This window comes from Myotis myotis, unplaced genomic scaffold, assembly GCF_014108235.1.
Source record: "Myotis myotis isolate mMyoMyo1 unplaced genomic scaffold, mMyoMyo1.p scaffold_m19_p_40, whole genome shotgun sequence".
NCBI lineage: Eukaryota > Metazoa > Chordata > Mammalia > Chiroptera > Vespertilionidae > Myotis > Myotis myotis.
In genome coordinates, this window is record NW_023416347.1 from 287,776 (window position 1) to 304,264 (window position 16,489).

Genomic DNA, 16,489 nt, shown 5'->3' on the forward strand with positions numbered 1-16,489 from the left:
CCAGCGGGGGGCACAGGCACAAAGGGGAACGTGGGGTTCGAGGTGGCACCAGTTCAGCTTGGCTACAAACTTGCTGATTTTGAGGCACCGAGTGTAGCAGGCGTCCGAGCCCCGCCCCGCTGTGCCGGCTCCCTGGGGGCAGGCCCGCTGTCTCGCCCGCCCTGGCATCTGACACGGCTTCCATGCTGTGCCTGTTTCTCCTTCCAGGCCTTTGACTTTTCTTGGTCTCAAAATCTTCGCTCGCTTTGGGGTCTGTGAATTCTTGAAGTGCTCGGAGACGACGCTGCAGCTGTGGCTGCAGACTATGGAAGCCCATTACCACTCCTCCAACCCCTACCACAACTCCACCCACGCCGCCGACGTGCTGCACGCCACTGCCTACTTCCTCTGCCAGGACAGGATCAAGGTGCGCCGGGCGCTGTGTCCGCCTCCCCCAGTTCCACGCAGTGTGGCTCTCAGGAGTGACTCCCGTGTGCGGCCACGGGCCCGCGCTGTGGCACGGAGTCACGGCGTCCGTTCCGGACGTGACCCAGCTGTGCCATGGAAGTAAGACGGGCTGGTCCCCAGGGAGAAAGGCAGCACGAACAGGAGGGGCTGTGCACTGGGGTTTCACTCGGAACCTAGAAGCAAGTACTGCCAACTCAGTGTTGGCTGTTGCCGCTTAGGGCCCCCGCGTGCCCCCCCACAGCAAGGGAGAGGACGAGGTCACGTCTGGCACCTGGGCGTGTTGAGCAGATGTTAGTTCCTCACCCTGCAGGCGAACCTCGGAGCCGGGTTTTTGTTCTTAAAGAAAGATCATTCCCAAGGCCCGGTGGACTAGGAGTCCCGAGAGAGCACTGTCACAAAGGACAGAACACGGAGCAGCATGTAAGACACCACATTCCGCTGTAACTTCCTGCTTCTGGGCTGCTTATAGATAACACGTGCGCGTTCAGAAAGCTAACTGAAAACACTTCTAACAGCCTCAACGAAGGTAATCCACATCGTGCTGTTCAGCCATTCACGCCTCTCCGCTGAGGACACCTGTGTTGGGGCAAGTCCTTACCTGGTGTGAGTGAAAGTCGGTAACGTTCCCTAAAAAACATGCACAGATACAACTTTCACAGTCGCGACAGGGACGCTGGGTTTGCTCAACAAGACGCTTTTCTCAGAAATCTGGGCAGGAAGAGAGCTCTGCAGAGTCCTTGCTCTCGGTGCTGTGTGGTTTCTAAAAGGTCTCTCCTTTTCAGCAAGCGTTAGACTCCGTGGACCAGGCCGCCGCCCTCATCGCAGCCGCCGTCCACGACCTGGACCACCCGGGGAGGACCAACCTCTTCCTGTGCAACGCGGGCAGCCCGCTGGCGGTGCTGTACAATGACTGTGCCGTGTTGGAGAGCCACCACGCGGCCCTGGCCTTCCAGCTGACCGCCAGGGAGGACAAGAGCAACATCTTCAAGAACGTGGAGAGGTGAGGATAACAAGGGTGTCGGTCCCTCTGTCTCTCTCCCCACAGCTTTATTGTGATAAGTTCACACACTAGACCAGTGATGGCGAACCTATGACACACGTGTCAGAGGTGACACGCGAACTCATTTTTTGGGTTGATTTTTCTTTGTTAAATGGCATTTAAATATATACAATAAATATCAAAAATATAAATCTTTGTTTTACTATGGTTGCAAATATCAAAAAATTTCTATATGTGACATGGCACCAGAGTTAAGTTAGGGTTTTTCAAAATGCTGACACGCCGAGCTCAGAAGGTTCGCCATCACTGCCCCATACAGTGCTCACCCATTTGGAGTGTATGATGGTCTTTATTCAGAGTAATGCAGCCCTGACCACCATCACTTTTAGGACATTTTCATCCTCCTCTCAAAATATCAAAATCAGCTTAGCCGGTTTGGCTTAGTGCACAGAGCATCGGCCTGTGGACTGAAGGGTCCCGGGTTCAATTCTGGTCAAGGGCACGTACCTTGGTTGTAGGCTCCTCCTCGGGCCAAGCCCTGATCAGGGCTCATGCTGGAGGCAACCAATTGATGTGATTCACATCGATGTTTCTCTCTGTCTTTCCCTCTCTCTCCATTCACCCTAACAATCAATGGGAAAATATCGAGTGAGGATTAAAATACACCAATGAAAACATCAAACTCATCAGCAGTCACTCCTCACTCACCCAGCCTCCAGCCCGAGGCCACCACTGACCAGTTCCGTCTCCATAGACTGGCCGGTTGTGGACATTCTAGCGAAGGGGGCCTCTCACTGCGTGGGCTTTGTGACTGGCCCCTTCCACTCAGCACAGCTCCTCTGCATCCTGACACCTGAAGACAAGGAAGAGGAACGCTGACCCCTGGAGCCTTAGGCATTCAGAGCGCCTGCACCTGCCTGGGACACGCCCTCTTCCCAGCAAGCATCTCCTCGGTCCCCACGTTACTTCCCTGGCCCCTCACACTCATTACTCAGTTCCAAGTCTCCTTTGTAGCACTTACCACATTTTTCATTATTTGTCTAATGTCTGATTCAGTTTTTTTAAAAAATATATTTATTGATTTTTTTTTTTTACAGAAAGGAAGGGAGAGGGATAGAGAGTAAGAAACATCGAAGAGAGAGAAACATGGATCAGCTGCCTCCTGCACACCCCCTACTGGGAATGTGCCCACAACCAAGGTACATGCCCTTGACCAGAATCAAACCTGGGACCCTTGAGTCCGCAGGCCAATGTTCTATCCACTGAGCCAAACTGGTTAGGGCTGATTCAATTCTTTTTAGAAATTTGATTGACTAGAGGCCCAGTGCACAAAAATTCGTGCACTGGAGGGGTCCCTCAGCCCGGCCTGCACCCTCTCGCAGTCTGGGAACCCTCGCTCCTTACTGCCCATCTGCTCGCTGCTCCTTAGCAATGCCTTGGAGGTGGGAGAGGCTCCTGCCACCGCTGCTGCACTCGCCCAGCTTCTGGCTGAGCAGTGCTCCCTGTGGGAGCGCACTGACCACCAAGGGGCAGCTCCTGCGTCGAGCATCTGCCCCCTGGTGGTCAGTACGCATCATAGAGACCAGTCATTCCGCCATTCGGCTGATTTGCATATTACCCTTTTATTATATAGGATAGGATTTTAGAGAGACATCGATTTGTTATTCCACATATTGGTGCACTCATTGATTTTTTTTTTTTTTTTTTGTATGTGCCCTCCTGACTGGGGATCAAACCTGAGCCTTGGTGTATGGGATGACGCTCCAGCTGAGCTCCCAGCAGGGCTGAGCAGATTCCTAAGCTCTGAAGATCATGGGGCCTTTTGTTCACCACTGGCCCCTTGGTGTCTAGTGATAGGGACTGAACATCAGAGGGAAGAAGGAAAATGTATTCTGTCACGAGGAATACAGGGGTGGGCAAAAGTTTATTTTTGTATGTCTATTTGTTAATTATTGCATTACTAGAGGCCCGGTGCACGAGATGCGTGCACTGGGGGGGAGACCCTCAGTCCAGCCTGCGCCCTCTCACAGTCCGGGACCCCTCAGGGGATGTCAGACATCCCTCTCACAGTCCAGGGCTCTCTCAGTCCAGGACCCCTCACTCCGTACCGCCCACCTGCAGTGGAGGCAGGAGAGGCTCCCACCACAGCATCTGAGCTCGCCAGCCATGAGCCTGGCTTCTGGCTGAGCGGTGCTACCCCTGTGGGAACACACTGACCACCAGGGGGCAGCTCCTGCATTGAGCGTCTGCCCCCATAGTGGTCAGTGTGCATCATAGCGACCAGTTGTTCCACTATTTGGTCGATTTGCATATTACGCTTTTATTATATAGGATTTCCCATATCAACAACTATACTTAAAGTATGTATCCATTTGGATTTTTGAGAAGTTTTAATGCGGGATTTTATAAAAAAGAGACTCCCGATTGTACTAAACTCCCTTTTGCCACATTCTAGCATTTCAGAGTGGATTTACAGTAGGTTTTATTCAGAGATACTTGTGTGTGGACATGTACATACACGTCACCTCTGGAAAAGTACACAAGGCTCTGATAACTGACTGTTTCTGGGGAAAGGAACAGAATGACTGCACCGTTCTCTGCACCTTTTGTTTTTAATTATATGGTTTACGTCCTCAGAAAATAGAAATTTGAAAGTAATTAGAAGCCAGTGCTGGGGAAGAGGCGTTGAGCACCCCTGGACGTGCTCAGCCCTCAGGGCTAAGTTTCTGGGCACGAAAGCCTTTGGGTCCTTTGTGGGGCACATTCTTCATAACCACGGGCTCCGTGTTCAGCGAGACCGGGCTCTGCTCACCCGGCTGTGTCCTTTCTCTATTCTGACAACTGGGTGCCTGACAGGGATGACAACGTCATGGACACTGCATCTGGAAGGTCTTGCCTTAAGATTCTGATTTTAACTTCTGTTGGGGCGCTCGCCTGTAACCTCCGTTCTTCTGAAGTGTGCCTCCCAGTGATGTCAGGACTTTAGCTCCAGGGACACACATGCCAGGTCACATTCCTGTCCGGTCTGGGTGTGTGATCTCAGCGGCCTCTCGTTTGTCGTCTGAAACAGGAATGACTACCGGACGCTGCGCCAGGCCATCATCGACATGGTCTTGGCCACAGAGATGACCAGGCACTTCGAGCACATCAATAAGTTTGTCAATAGCGTCGTCAAGCCCTTGGCAGAGCTGGAGGAAAGCGAGGTGAGGGGGACTGGCTGCCACGCGACCTGTGCAGGGCTCCTCCGTGTTGTTGGTTCCTGGAGTTTATTCTGTCAGTCCTCACGGTGGATCTAGTGGAGTAGATTTTACAAAAAGCACCGATTCTTTCCGGGGCCCCCGTCTGCCCACCACCTCGCCCTGTGCACTGAAGCCCTTTCCCACCACGGCCCAGCCCCCACCAGTACCCCGTCTGTGAGGCTAGGACCCCGGTTTACTTCTGCGCTCCTGTGTCTCTCCCTGGCTTTCTGGCTTATTACCCTTCGCACGTCCTGCCGAGGACTCAGCTCCCTTCACCTGGTCTCCCTGTCAGCCTTTGACTCCCTGCTTCCCACGGACAAGGGTTCAGACGCCCCTGCCCTGCCCCCAGGACAGAGTTGGTTGTGGCCTGTACCTGCTCCCCGCCTGCCACAGAGAGAACCACATACAGTGCCTCGTGCTCACAGTGGGGCCGGGCCAGTGAGGCGGGCGTGGCACCCGGGCCCACGCTGATCGCTAAACGTCCATGTTCCAGGGGAGTGAGCCAAACCCTCCTGACGTAGACACGATGCTCCGGTCTCCAGAGAACCGGACTCTGATCAAGCGGATGATGATCAAGTGCGCGGACGTGTCCAACCCCTGCCGGCCCCTGGAGCAGTGCATCGAGTGGGCTGCACGCATCTCGGAGGAGTACTTTTCTCAGGTAAGACACTGCCTCTTAAGGGCCTCCATTTCCCCTTCCCTGTGGTGGGAGCCGTATCTGTGGGGGTGGCAGTAGATTCGCTCTCACGGTCACAGCCTCTCAGTTCTGAGAGCACAGCTTACACCCTATTCACTCAGCCACTGACCTGTCTCAGCACTAAGGAGCCCGTCCCCGCGCCACAGCCGGTGCTGACGGCCTTGAGGGTGCAGCGCTGTGACTGTTGAGGACCCGAGACCCTGGACAAGGACACAGGTCGTCAGGACCTCCTTTAACCGGTGCTAAGGCCCTGCCACTTCTCACAGACCTTCTGCGGTTGGATGGGTCCAGCCTGGCCCTGCACTTGGGACATATTTTCAGGGTGTAACGATGTAAAGCATGGGAGTTCCATTTCTTCCATCAGTTCAGTGCAGGAGAGCAGAGAGGGTCAGTGGAACAAAAAACATTTCCAAAGTCCAAATAATGTTAAACACCCCCTTTTTAAAAAAAAAAAAAAATATATATATATATTTTTTTTTTACAGAAAGGAAGGGAGAGGGATAGAGAGTTAGAAACATGAGAGAGAAACATCGATCAGCCGCCTCCTGCACACTCCCCACTGGGGATGTGCCCGCAACCAAGGTACATGCCCTTGACCGGAATCGAACCTGGGACCCTTCAGTCTGCAGGCTGACGCTCTATCCACTGAGCCAAACCGGTTAGGGCTAAACACCCTCTTTTTATAAACAACACAAAATTCCTTAATCTGACGACTGTTCCAACATGCAACAGCCAAACTCACGTGGCCATGCCAGTCGCCTGTATTTCTCTCTCTCCCTCTTGATTTTCTGTTCCTACTGATCCTCAGGCCACCTTTCACTCCCTCCCGTCAGTGTACTACGGTGATCTCGCCTCACCCCGTGGCTAGTTTCTCCCGGATCCTCCCAGTAATTCCCGATCAGCACTGGCAGCTTCCGTGTCCTATGTCTGACTGGCGGCAGGAGGCAGGGAAGGGCTTGTATGTAAAATCTGTAGTTCTGGGCAGTGATGTGCAGCCTCTCTCACTGCTCACCCACAGCAGCACCCAGTCCTGCTAAGCGCCCTGTACAGGGCACCATTTTCCCTTACAGAGATGCACAGGGAGCACTGTCTATGGCCCAACAAGCCGCACAGGCTGGTAGCGTAGGCGCTCCGTGATGTTCTCCTAAGGAAACGTGACTGCACATAAAGCGCTTCACCTCCGAGTGATGTTTGTCTGTTTTGCGGCACGCATCTCAGGGTGTTCAGAATCTTTCGATAAGATAATGCGGCCGGAGACGAGAACAGCCACCAGACCCCATGCTGTGGGGGGCTGTGTCTCCCTCACCCCTGCGTGCTGTGGCAGGTGCTGGAACGGTGGCTGCGGGGAGGGTGGCAGCTAGTGGGCGCAGGTGCCATTCGGAATCTTAACTGAGGAGCTTCGGCAGGAGGCTTTCCGGCGCTGAGAATGTGGGTGGGGGGTCCTGAGGCCCTCCTGGCAGAGCCGGCCCCGCTCGGGGAACAACTTGGAATCTGGTGGCAGGGGCTCCCGGTCGGCTTCTCACCACAAGCTCCCTGGGCTCTAGGAGTGGAGCAGGCACTGAGACTCATAATTCTGGCATTTTCTGCTCTGCAGACGGAAGAAGAAAAGAAGCTGGACTTAACTGTGGCGATGCCAGCTTTTGACCGAAACACCTGCAGCATCCCCAAGTCCCAGATCTCCTTCATCGACTACTTCGTCACAGACATGTACCATGCTTGGGACGGTAAGGACGCTTAGAGGACTTTTCCCAGATGTCAGGACAGCGCAGCAAGTAGCGAGTGCTGTATTCTGTATGTGACTCCAGGTCATGCTTGGGGCTTACACTTTCCAGAAAGACTGAGATGAACAAGCTATCGCCCGGGCCCTGAGGCCGGGGCATGTGCACATCCTCATTAACTGCCCCTCCAAGGGGTGGTTGTCATGCTAGTTTCAGAGCTGAGAGATGAACTGTGGCCACACAGAGAGTAGCAGAGAAACTAGGATTCACAACCACGAACACTGACTCCACACCCCACGGTGTCCCTGGAGCCACTTGCTCCAGCCGCTGCCCTGACAGAGGCCCCTTTTCCGCAAAGGGGCCCCTCTGGGAACCTGCTCTGCCCGCCATGGGACTGCACTTGGGGGAAGGGCTGCAGGGCAGGCAGATGTGGTCTGCAGTGCAAGGGGTGGGAGCACCAACAGGAGAGGGACTCGCAGCCTGCTGTCTCCTGGCATCGCTGTAAGGTGGGGGCTCTCGATGCTTTGTTCCTGACAGCCCAGCCCCAAAGGTGCTGATTATGGTAAATTAAGCAGAAGTGCTCCCTGTTTTACTGATCGGAGTTGTGAGCTGAGCAAGTCCTAGAGGAGATGCTGGCATGAGTGCAGGGCTTGCCTTTAGTACACGTGGGCCCTTAGCATCCTGCATATGCCTGTCCTCCTCCTCCTTCCGCATGCTCTCTCCTTAGGAAGCCCGAGCCTCTAAGCCAGGGGGCCTCAAACTTTTTAAACAGGGGGCCAGTTCACTGTCCCTCAGACCGTTGGAGGGCCGGACTATAGTTTAAAAAAAAACTATGAACACATTCCTATGCACACTGCACATATCTTATTTAGAAGTAAAAACCAAAACGGGAACAAACACAATGTCTGTATTTGCATGTGGCCCGCGGCCGTAGTCGGAGGACCCTGCTCTAAGCTGAGGCTGTGAGGAGAGCTCACATTCCCCTGTTTGTTCAGACTTTGTAGACCTACAGGAGTTACTGCAGCACCTGGACAACAATTTTAAATACTGGAAAGGACTCGACGAAAAGAAGCTGCGGGGCGTCCGACCACCTCCTGAACCAAAATAGTATGTGAACCCTCTTCCTTGTTTTTTTAAAATATATTTTATTGATTTCAGAGAGGAATGGAGATGGAGAGAGAGAGAGAGAAATATCAATGATAAGAGACTGATCAGCTGCCTCCTGCACGCCCTACACTGGAGATTGAGCCCACAACCCAGATATATGCCCTGACTGGGAATTGAACCATGACCTCCTGGTTCATAGGTTGACGCTCAACCCCTGGGCCTCGCTGGTTGGGCTTCCTTGGTTTATCAGTATCACACAGACTAAGAAGAGGAGGCAGCTGTGGAGTCAGTGAGAGCCACATTTTGTAGCCAACATTGACCTCAGACTCATTGTGGGTTTTCAGTTTGCTGGGCAGAGGGTTCCTGCCTTGACCACTATCATGTTCACCCACCTCCTACACCTTTGCCACCTCGATCCTCACCCTCGTGGTGAAAAGGGGTGTAGGTGGTAAAAGTCCATAGTGAGGGTGAAGGTGATAAAGTTGGTTCAGGTCAAGATGGAGGTGAAAATGGTGAATCTCAAGGTGCTGAAAGTCATTGTGAATGTCAAGCTGAAAGCAGCAAAGGTAAGGAGATGATGGGGTCAAATGTGGTGGTCAACGTGAAAATGGAAAAGTTCAATTGAGGATGAAAGTGAGGGAGTAAGAGAGAAAACCAAGATGGCGGCATAGGTAAACACCGGAAATTGCTGCCTCACACAACCACTTCAAAGCTACAACTAAAAGACAAACATCATCCAGAACCACAGGAAGGCTGGCTGAGTGGAAATTCTACAACTAGAAGGAAAGAGAAAAGCACACTGAGACCCAGAGGAACTGCGGAAGTAAAGTGCAGAGGTACGGAGGCTCGAGCGTGCGGAATGGGGCTGGCAACGGAGGACGCCAGTGTCTTTTGCAATCGGGAGGGAGGCACAAGCTCCCGACGGCCCTGACTCCAGTAACGGGCGAGTCTCTGGGGACCCAGACTCATGCGGGGAGAAACTGGACTGTCTGGCATTGGGCGGAACTCAAGGGCGGCTTTCTCTCAGAGGTGCTTGCAGCGATTACCGGGACACTGAGACCTGGGGCCTCTTAGGGTAGGACTGAGGAGCAGCCATAGCTGTTTGCTCCAACCTGTTGATTCCCTGAGACCCGGCCCCACCCAGGCTGCGGCAGAGACTTTTGCATATGAAAGGCCTGGCCCTTTGAGATCTAAAATTACCTAACAAACTGCAGCTGGTTCAGAAAGACCCAGAACATCCAAAAGAAGGCCCAAGGCCCCACAGCAGCTTGCATTGCTTCACAGCTGGGCCTCATCTGGGCACCTCCAAAACCCAAACAAGGAAGAGGAACCTGCAGATCTCTCAGTAGCTCCTGCTGGGTAGCCTCAGGCAGAGGCTAAATTAGCACCTCCTTAGATCCAAGAGCCAGTGTACCCAGTGGTCAGAGTGAGACCATCCAGATTACAACTCCTCAGATCCATAAGGGGTACACTCAGGGGGCAGACTCAGGGAACACCAAAGCCCCACTGAAGCAAGTCTTCCCCATAAGGGTGTCTTCGGCACAGAAGTTCTCCCACCCAATTGGCCTGGAGGTCAGTTCATCCCAGTGATACCTACAACAATCAAGGCTTAACTACAACAAGACTATGCACACAGCCCACAAAGGGATGCACCAAGAGTGTCCACCCCAGGTAATTGGGGAGGCTGAGCCACTGGGCCCTATAGGACACCTAGCACACAAAGCCACTCTGCCAACACAGGGAAGCATAAAAAATGCAGAGACAAAGAAACAGGTCACAAATGACAGAAATGGAGGAAAGCAAATGACTGGATATAGAGTTCAAAACCATGGTTATAAGGTTTTTCAAGAATTTTCTAGAAACCGCTGATCAATTTAGTGAGACCCTCGAGGATATGAAAAAGGACCAACTAGAAATTAAGCATACACTGACTGAAATAAAGAATAATATACAGAGATCCAACAACAGACAAGAGGATCCCAAGAATCAAGTCAAAGATTTGAAATATGAAGAAGCAAAAAAATATCCAACCGGAAAAGCAAAATGAAAAAAGAAACCAAAAATATCAAGAATAGTGTAAGGAGCCTCTGGGACAACTTCAAGCGTACCAAAATCCAAATTATATGGGTGCCAGAAGAAGAGAGAGAGCAAGATATTGAAAACCTACTTGAAGAAATCATGACAGAAAACGTCCCCTACCTGGTGAAAGAAATAGACTTCCAAGTCCAGGAAGCGCAGAGAACCCCAAACAAAAGGAATCCAAAGAGGACCACACCAAGACACATCATAATTAAAATGCCAAGGGCAAAAGACAAAGAATCTTAAAAGCAGCAAGAGAAAAACAGTCAGTTACCTACAAGGGAGTACCCATACGACTGTCAGCTGATTTCTCAACAGAAACTATGCAGACCAGAAGGGAGTGGCAAGAAATATTCAAAGTGATGAATAGCAAGAATCTACAACCAAGATTACTTTACCCAGCAAAGCAATCATTCAGAATTGAAGGTCAGATAAAGAGCTTCACAGATAATAAAAAGCTAAAGGAGTTCATCACCACCAAACCAGTATTATGTGAAATGCTGAAAGGAATCCTTTAAGAAGAGGAAGAAGAAAAAGGTAAAGATACAAATTATGAACAGCAAATACGCATCTATCAACAAGTGAATCTAAAAATCAAGTGAATAAAAAATCTGATGAACAGAGTAAATTGGTGAATATAATAGAATCAGGGGCATAGAAAGGGAGTGGACTGACAATTCTCAGGGGAGAAAGGGGTGTGGGAAGAGACTGGACAAAAATGGTACACCTATGGATGAGGACAGTGTGGGTGGTAAGGGCAGAGGGGAGCTATGGGGGGGTGGGGAAGAGGAACAACTGTAATAATCTGAACAATAAAGATTTATTTTAAAAAAAAGTGAGGGAGTAAAGGTGATACAGGTAAAGGTGAAGGAAGAGGAGATAGTGAAGTTGAGGATGAAGGTAGAGGTAGTGAATGTGATGTTGAAGGTGGCAACAGGGGATAAGGTGGGGTAAAGTGGTGCAGGTCAGACGAAGGAGGCAATGGTGGTGAATCTCAAGGGGCAGGTAGTGAAGGTGAACTTTGCCAGTGAAGGAGGTGGTTGAAGGTCAATGTGAAGTGGCCACGGTGAAAATGTAGGTGGTAAAAAGAAGGTGGTAAGGTCAAGGTGAAAGTGGTTAAGTTCAAAGTGAGGGCAAAGGTGGTGAAAGTCAAGTGCAACAAAGGTTGCCATGGATAAGGAAGAGTGTGAAGGTAGTGTCAAGAGGAAGGTTGCAGCAGTGAAGGAGGTGAGTGAAAGGGAAGGCAGTGAAGATCAAGTACAGCGTTTCTCAACCTGTGGGTCGCGACCCCTTTGGGGGTCGAACAACCCTTTCACAGGGGTCGCCTAAGACCATTGGAAAACACAAATATAATTACATATTGTTTTTGTGATTAATCACTATGCTTTAATTATGTTCAATTTGTAATAATGAAAATACATCCTGCATATCAGATATTTACATGACGATTCATAACAGTAGCAAAATGACAGTTATGAAACAGCAACGAAAATAATTTTATGGTTGGGAGTCACCACAACATGAGGAACTGTTTTAAAGGGTCGCAGCATTAGGAAGGTTGAGAACCACTGATCAAGTAGCAGGTGGAAACAATAAAAGGTGGTGAATATGAAATTCAAAGTGAGGATGAAGGTAGTGAAAATAGTAAAATTGTGGTGGAAGGTGATGGTGGTGAAATGATCAAGGTGAATATATAGGTGGCATCAGGGAAGGAATTAGATGAAGATGGTGAATTCAAAGGGTAAAGATGATGAAGGTGAAGGTGGTGAAATTGATATGCAAAGATGAAGGCGGTAAAAGTGAAGGTGAAGGGGGCAAAAGTAGTGAAACTCGGGTAACAGTGGTGCAGGTCAAGGGAATGGTGAAGTTCAAGGTGAGGGTGAGGATGAAGATGGTGAAGGTTATGAAAGTGAAGATGGTGAGGGAAGGTGGTTTCTGTTGAGGTGGGTAAAGGTTACATGGGTAAAGATGTGTTGAAGATGATGAAGTCAAAGGGAGTGTGTAGGTGGTGAAAGTGGTAAAGTTCTTTAAGGTGAAGGTAGTGAATGTTGCATCAGTAAAGGAAAAGTAGTTAATTTCAAATTGAGATGAAGGTAGTGAAGGCAGTGAAAGTTGAGGTGACAGGGGTCAAGGTGAATATAGACATTGTGAGGGTGAAGGTGTTGAAATTGAAGGTGAAATTCAAAGCAAGAGTGAAGTTGATGAAGGGGGCAAAGATGAAGGGTGTGGACAGGTAAAGGTTATGCACATGATGTTCAAGGTTGAGGTGGGTCAAGGTGGTTGGTCGTGAAGGAGAAGGGTGAAGTAGGCGAAGGCGAATATATTGAAGGTCAAGGTGAAACTTGTAGAGGAACTGAAAACCTCTCAAACTTACCGTGAAATCCTGCATGTGGCAAACAGTTTCTCACAGGGTTCAGCTCTGAGAACACCTTATGGCATTCTAACCTTGTTCCACATCATAGAAGCTACTGATGGTTACTTCAACCACAAATTTTGAGGTGGATTACTAGTATCAATTATTAAAGTGTTTATTACAACTTCAATACTTTCTAAGAGTTTAAAAATACTTCAAAGCCAACTTTAAATGGTATGACCAAATTTACATGATTCATATTCATTAAATATGTAATATTTAGTGTATACTTATTTTCACATGCTTACTGATTTTAGAGAGGAAGAGAAACATCTGTTGGTTGCCTTCACCATACGCACCCCAACACGGAATCAGACCTGCAACCTTTTGTTGTCAGGATGATGCTCCACCAGGGCCCGATAGAGATACTTGTACATGTGAAATTTTTATCCAATTTATGCTAATCAGGAAACGCTGTTTCTACAGGAGAAGGCTCCTTCTGTCTGAAACTGGACCTCTGAAACTGCTCTACTCGCCTGATGTACTTTGCCAGCGATTCTACAAATTAAAAGAAATTAGGACTGAACACTTTTTCATAAAATTTTATTAATGACTTTTTCCAGAAGTTTGCCTTATTTTGTAGTGTTTATACCAAATATTGTCATAGAAACATAGCAAACAGAATATTTACTAAATTGACTTTTTAAAACCAATCTGTTTTTATCTTCATAGGTAATTTTTAATTCTAGATATTTATAAAGGTTCTGTATCTTCACACTTTCAATAAATGTAGTACCATAAAAAATGACATATCAAAGTACTTGTTATTTCATTTTAAACTTACATTGCTTTTCCAAGATAAAAATGAAATTAAACTATTTGTAAGAATTCATGTGTCACCTTTTCTTTGGTGTTTTATAAGACTGACAATATTTCATCTTTTTCGCCCTCTGAATGAAGACTCCTTTATTGACAAGATTAATAGTTTAGTGACTACTTCAGGTTCACAAAGGTCATGAATATGTTGAAAAATTCTCAGAAACTACATGGATATCAAGCACCCAGAAGAGATGACAGGGCCCACCCCGCAGGGGTCTGTCTGTCTATGGAAAGAAAGACCCCTTCTTCCTGTTGGTAATTATAGGCTGATGTGGGAAGGCCCTCCCCTCCTCCTCCAGGTGCTAGGGAATGACTCCCACAAGGAACCGGCCATGGCGAGGTGAGAGCAGTCAGGCGCTGTCTGGAATCTGCACCACATACGTGAAGAGAGGAAAGAAGCAATAGAAACCTCAAGGTAAGCCAACGGAGTTTACAGAATAACGGAGATTTCAAAAAGGACCAGATAGACATTCTAGATTTGAAGAGCATCATCATCGAAACAAACACACCTTTACAGGTTTAACAGATGAGATTTTACTAAACACAGAACCAGTGAATCGGAAGGCTTAAGGTAGTCAGCATGCAGCAGGGAGAGATTAAAAATGGAAATACGAGGAAAGTTAAAATAGAATGACACATTTCCAAAAGGGGAGAATACATACGGACATGCACCACCCACAGGAAACCTAACAGGCCCTCGGGATTTCCCAGAAGTAGCTCCTCAGATTTAAAGGGATCAATAAACCCACACGACACACTGATTCAGAGCATAACCTGAAAGCTGTGAGAAAAGACCTTGTTCATTCCACTGTCAAGGAACTAGTGTTAGACTGCCAGCAGACATCTCATCTGCAGAAGACAAAGTAGTAACGTTTTCAAAATCCTGAAGGAGATGGTCAGCCTAGATTTATATACCTAACTGAGCTAGCACTCAGAAGGTAAGATAAACGCAATTCCAGCCATGCACACACAACTCATTACACACAGGCCCTGTGGGGAGAAATGCCGAAAGATGTATAAAGTGAGTCCAGAAAGAAGAACTGGTTACAGAAACCAGTGGTAAATGAAGAGATGGGTGTAAGCACATGGGCAAAGCTAAAAGGATATTGTGTGGGGAAAATAATAGTGAAGCGTAATCGGGAGTAGGAGGAGCAGGTATCCAAAGTAGGATAAGGTAAATGTTCAGCTTATCCTAAAAGAGTGTTGTGTATTATAGATTAGACCTTCAATATGATTACTTACAAGTTCAGGGAAATTTTCAAAGGAACAAAAATATGTGGGATTTAAGCCATTGGTGAGGATGTGGAGAAAGGGGAACCCTTGTGCACCAGGGATGGAATTGTAAATTGGTGCATCCGCCAAGGAAAACAACATGGAGGCGCCTTCAGAAAATTAAAAACAGAATAACTGTATGACCCAGCATTTCTATTTCTGGGTTATTTATTCCAAGAAATTCAAAACACTAATTTGAAAAGACCATGTACTCCTATGTTCACTGCAGCGCATTTACAACAGCCAAAACAAGGACGCAACCTAAGTGTGCACTGATGGATGGATGGATAAGAATGATGTGGTGTGTGTATGTACATGAGAGAATACGACTCGGCCATAAGAAGGAACAAAGCTGCCATTTGCAACAACATGGGTGGACCTAGAGGGTATTACACTCGGTGAAATAAATCACACAGAGGAAGATGAATATCACAGGATTGCACTTACATGTGGAATCTAAAAAATAAACTCATAGATGCAGAGAACTAACTGATGGCTGCCAGATGGGATGAGGGTGGGTGACTAACTGAAAGGGGTGGGGGGGATTTGAGTACAAACTGGCAGGGAATAAAGTCAGTAATATTGTAATAGCCCTGGCCAATGGCTCAGTGGTTAGAGCGTCAGCCCATGCACTGAAGGGCTGTGGGCTTGATTCCCAGTCAAGGGCACAGACTTTGGTTGCAGGTTCCCCAGCCTAGTAAGGGCACGTGGGGGAGCAACCAATCGCTGTGACTCTCTCACATCAGGGTTTTTCTCCCCCCTCCTTCCTCCCTCCCACTCTGTCTATAAATCAATGGAAAAAATACCCTCCAACGAGGATTCCAATATTATTTAAAAATACCCTCCAACAATAATAATATTGGAATAACTATGGGTGGTGTCAGGTGGGTACTAGACTTCTTAGGGGATCACATCGTAAGATACAGAAATATTTAATCACTATGATGTACACCTAGAAGTAATATAATACTGAATGTCAACAGTAATTGAAAAAAAATTTTTAATTTTGTCATGTAGGGTTAAGCTTTGGAGGACCACAAACCACTGTGATATGATTTTCTGCCTTCCTCCAGACAGACGGTACCTGATTGCCTAGGGCTACAAAATAGGGAATGACAGCTACTGGACACAGGGTTTTATTTGGGAGTGGGGGCGAGGGGACAGAAATGTCTTACATTGTGGTGATAAATGCACACCCCTATGAACATACTGAAAAATACTGAGTTGTAAATTCTAAACGGGTGAACTGTATGTCAAGTGAAGTTGTTAAAAAGAAAAAAAAACACAATGAAATTGTGGCCTTAGAGTATGGTAACTAGACAGTTTCAAAACGGCTGCCAGTGACCCTGCCTCCTGGAATTCACAAGTGAATGAACAGAGAACATGGAGAAGTGTCACATCCCAGAAGTGGCTCCAAAAGGCAGGGGGTTCATCTCCTAGGGCTGCCATGACAAATGACCACACGCTGGTGGCTGAAAACGAATCCATTTCCTCATAATTCTGGGGCCAGGAACTGAAATTAAAGTGCCAACAGGTTCTCCCTCTGAGGGAGAACCACCCCATGCCTCCCTCCCAGCTCGCGGCCACTGCCAGCATCCTCCCTCCCTCCCCTCGTGGGGCCCTGGGTGCGTGTCTGACCTCTCCTCTTCTCGGGGCCACTAGTCATTCAGGGCTCGCTCTGCTCCGAATCTGTGATTT

At 48.5% G+C, this 16,489-nt stretch overlaps 1 protein-coding gene across 1 annotated transcript in view; it reads left to right on the forward strand.

Annotated features, from left to right (window-relative positions):
* PDE8A (phosphodiesterase 8A) overlaps positions 1–13,448 on the forward strand; it is a 101,927-nt gene extending 88,479 nt beyond the window's left edge. The window contains exons 17-23 of the mRNA XM_036306288.1: positions 208–406; positions 1,230–1,447; positions 4,518–4,650; positions 5,180–5,347; positions 6,978–7,107; positions 8,097–8,208; positions 13,127–13,448. Of these exons, the coding sequence (XP_036162181.1) occupies positions 208–406; positions 1,230–1,447; positions 4,518–4,650; positions 5,180–5,347; positions 6,978–7,107; positions 8,097–8,208; position 13,127 (961 nt within the window). The 3' untranslated portion in view covers positions 13,128–13,448. The remainder of the gene's footprint in view (positions 1–207; positions 407–1,229; positions 1,448–4,517; positions 4,651–5,179; positions 5,348–6,977; positions 7,108–8,096; positions 8,209–13,126) is intronic.
* Positions 13,449–16,489: the final 3,041 nt, after the last annotated feature.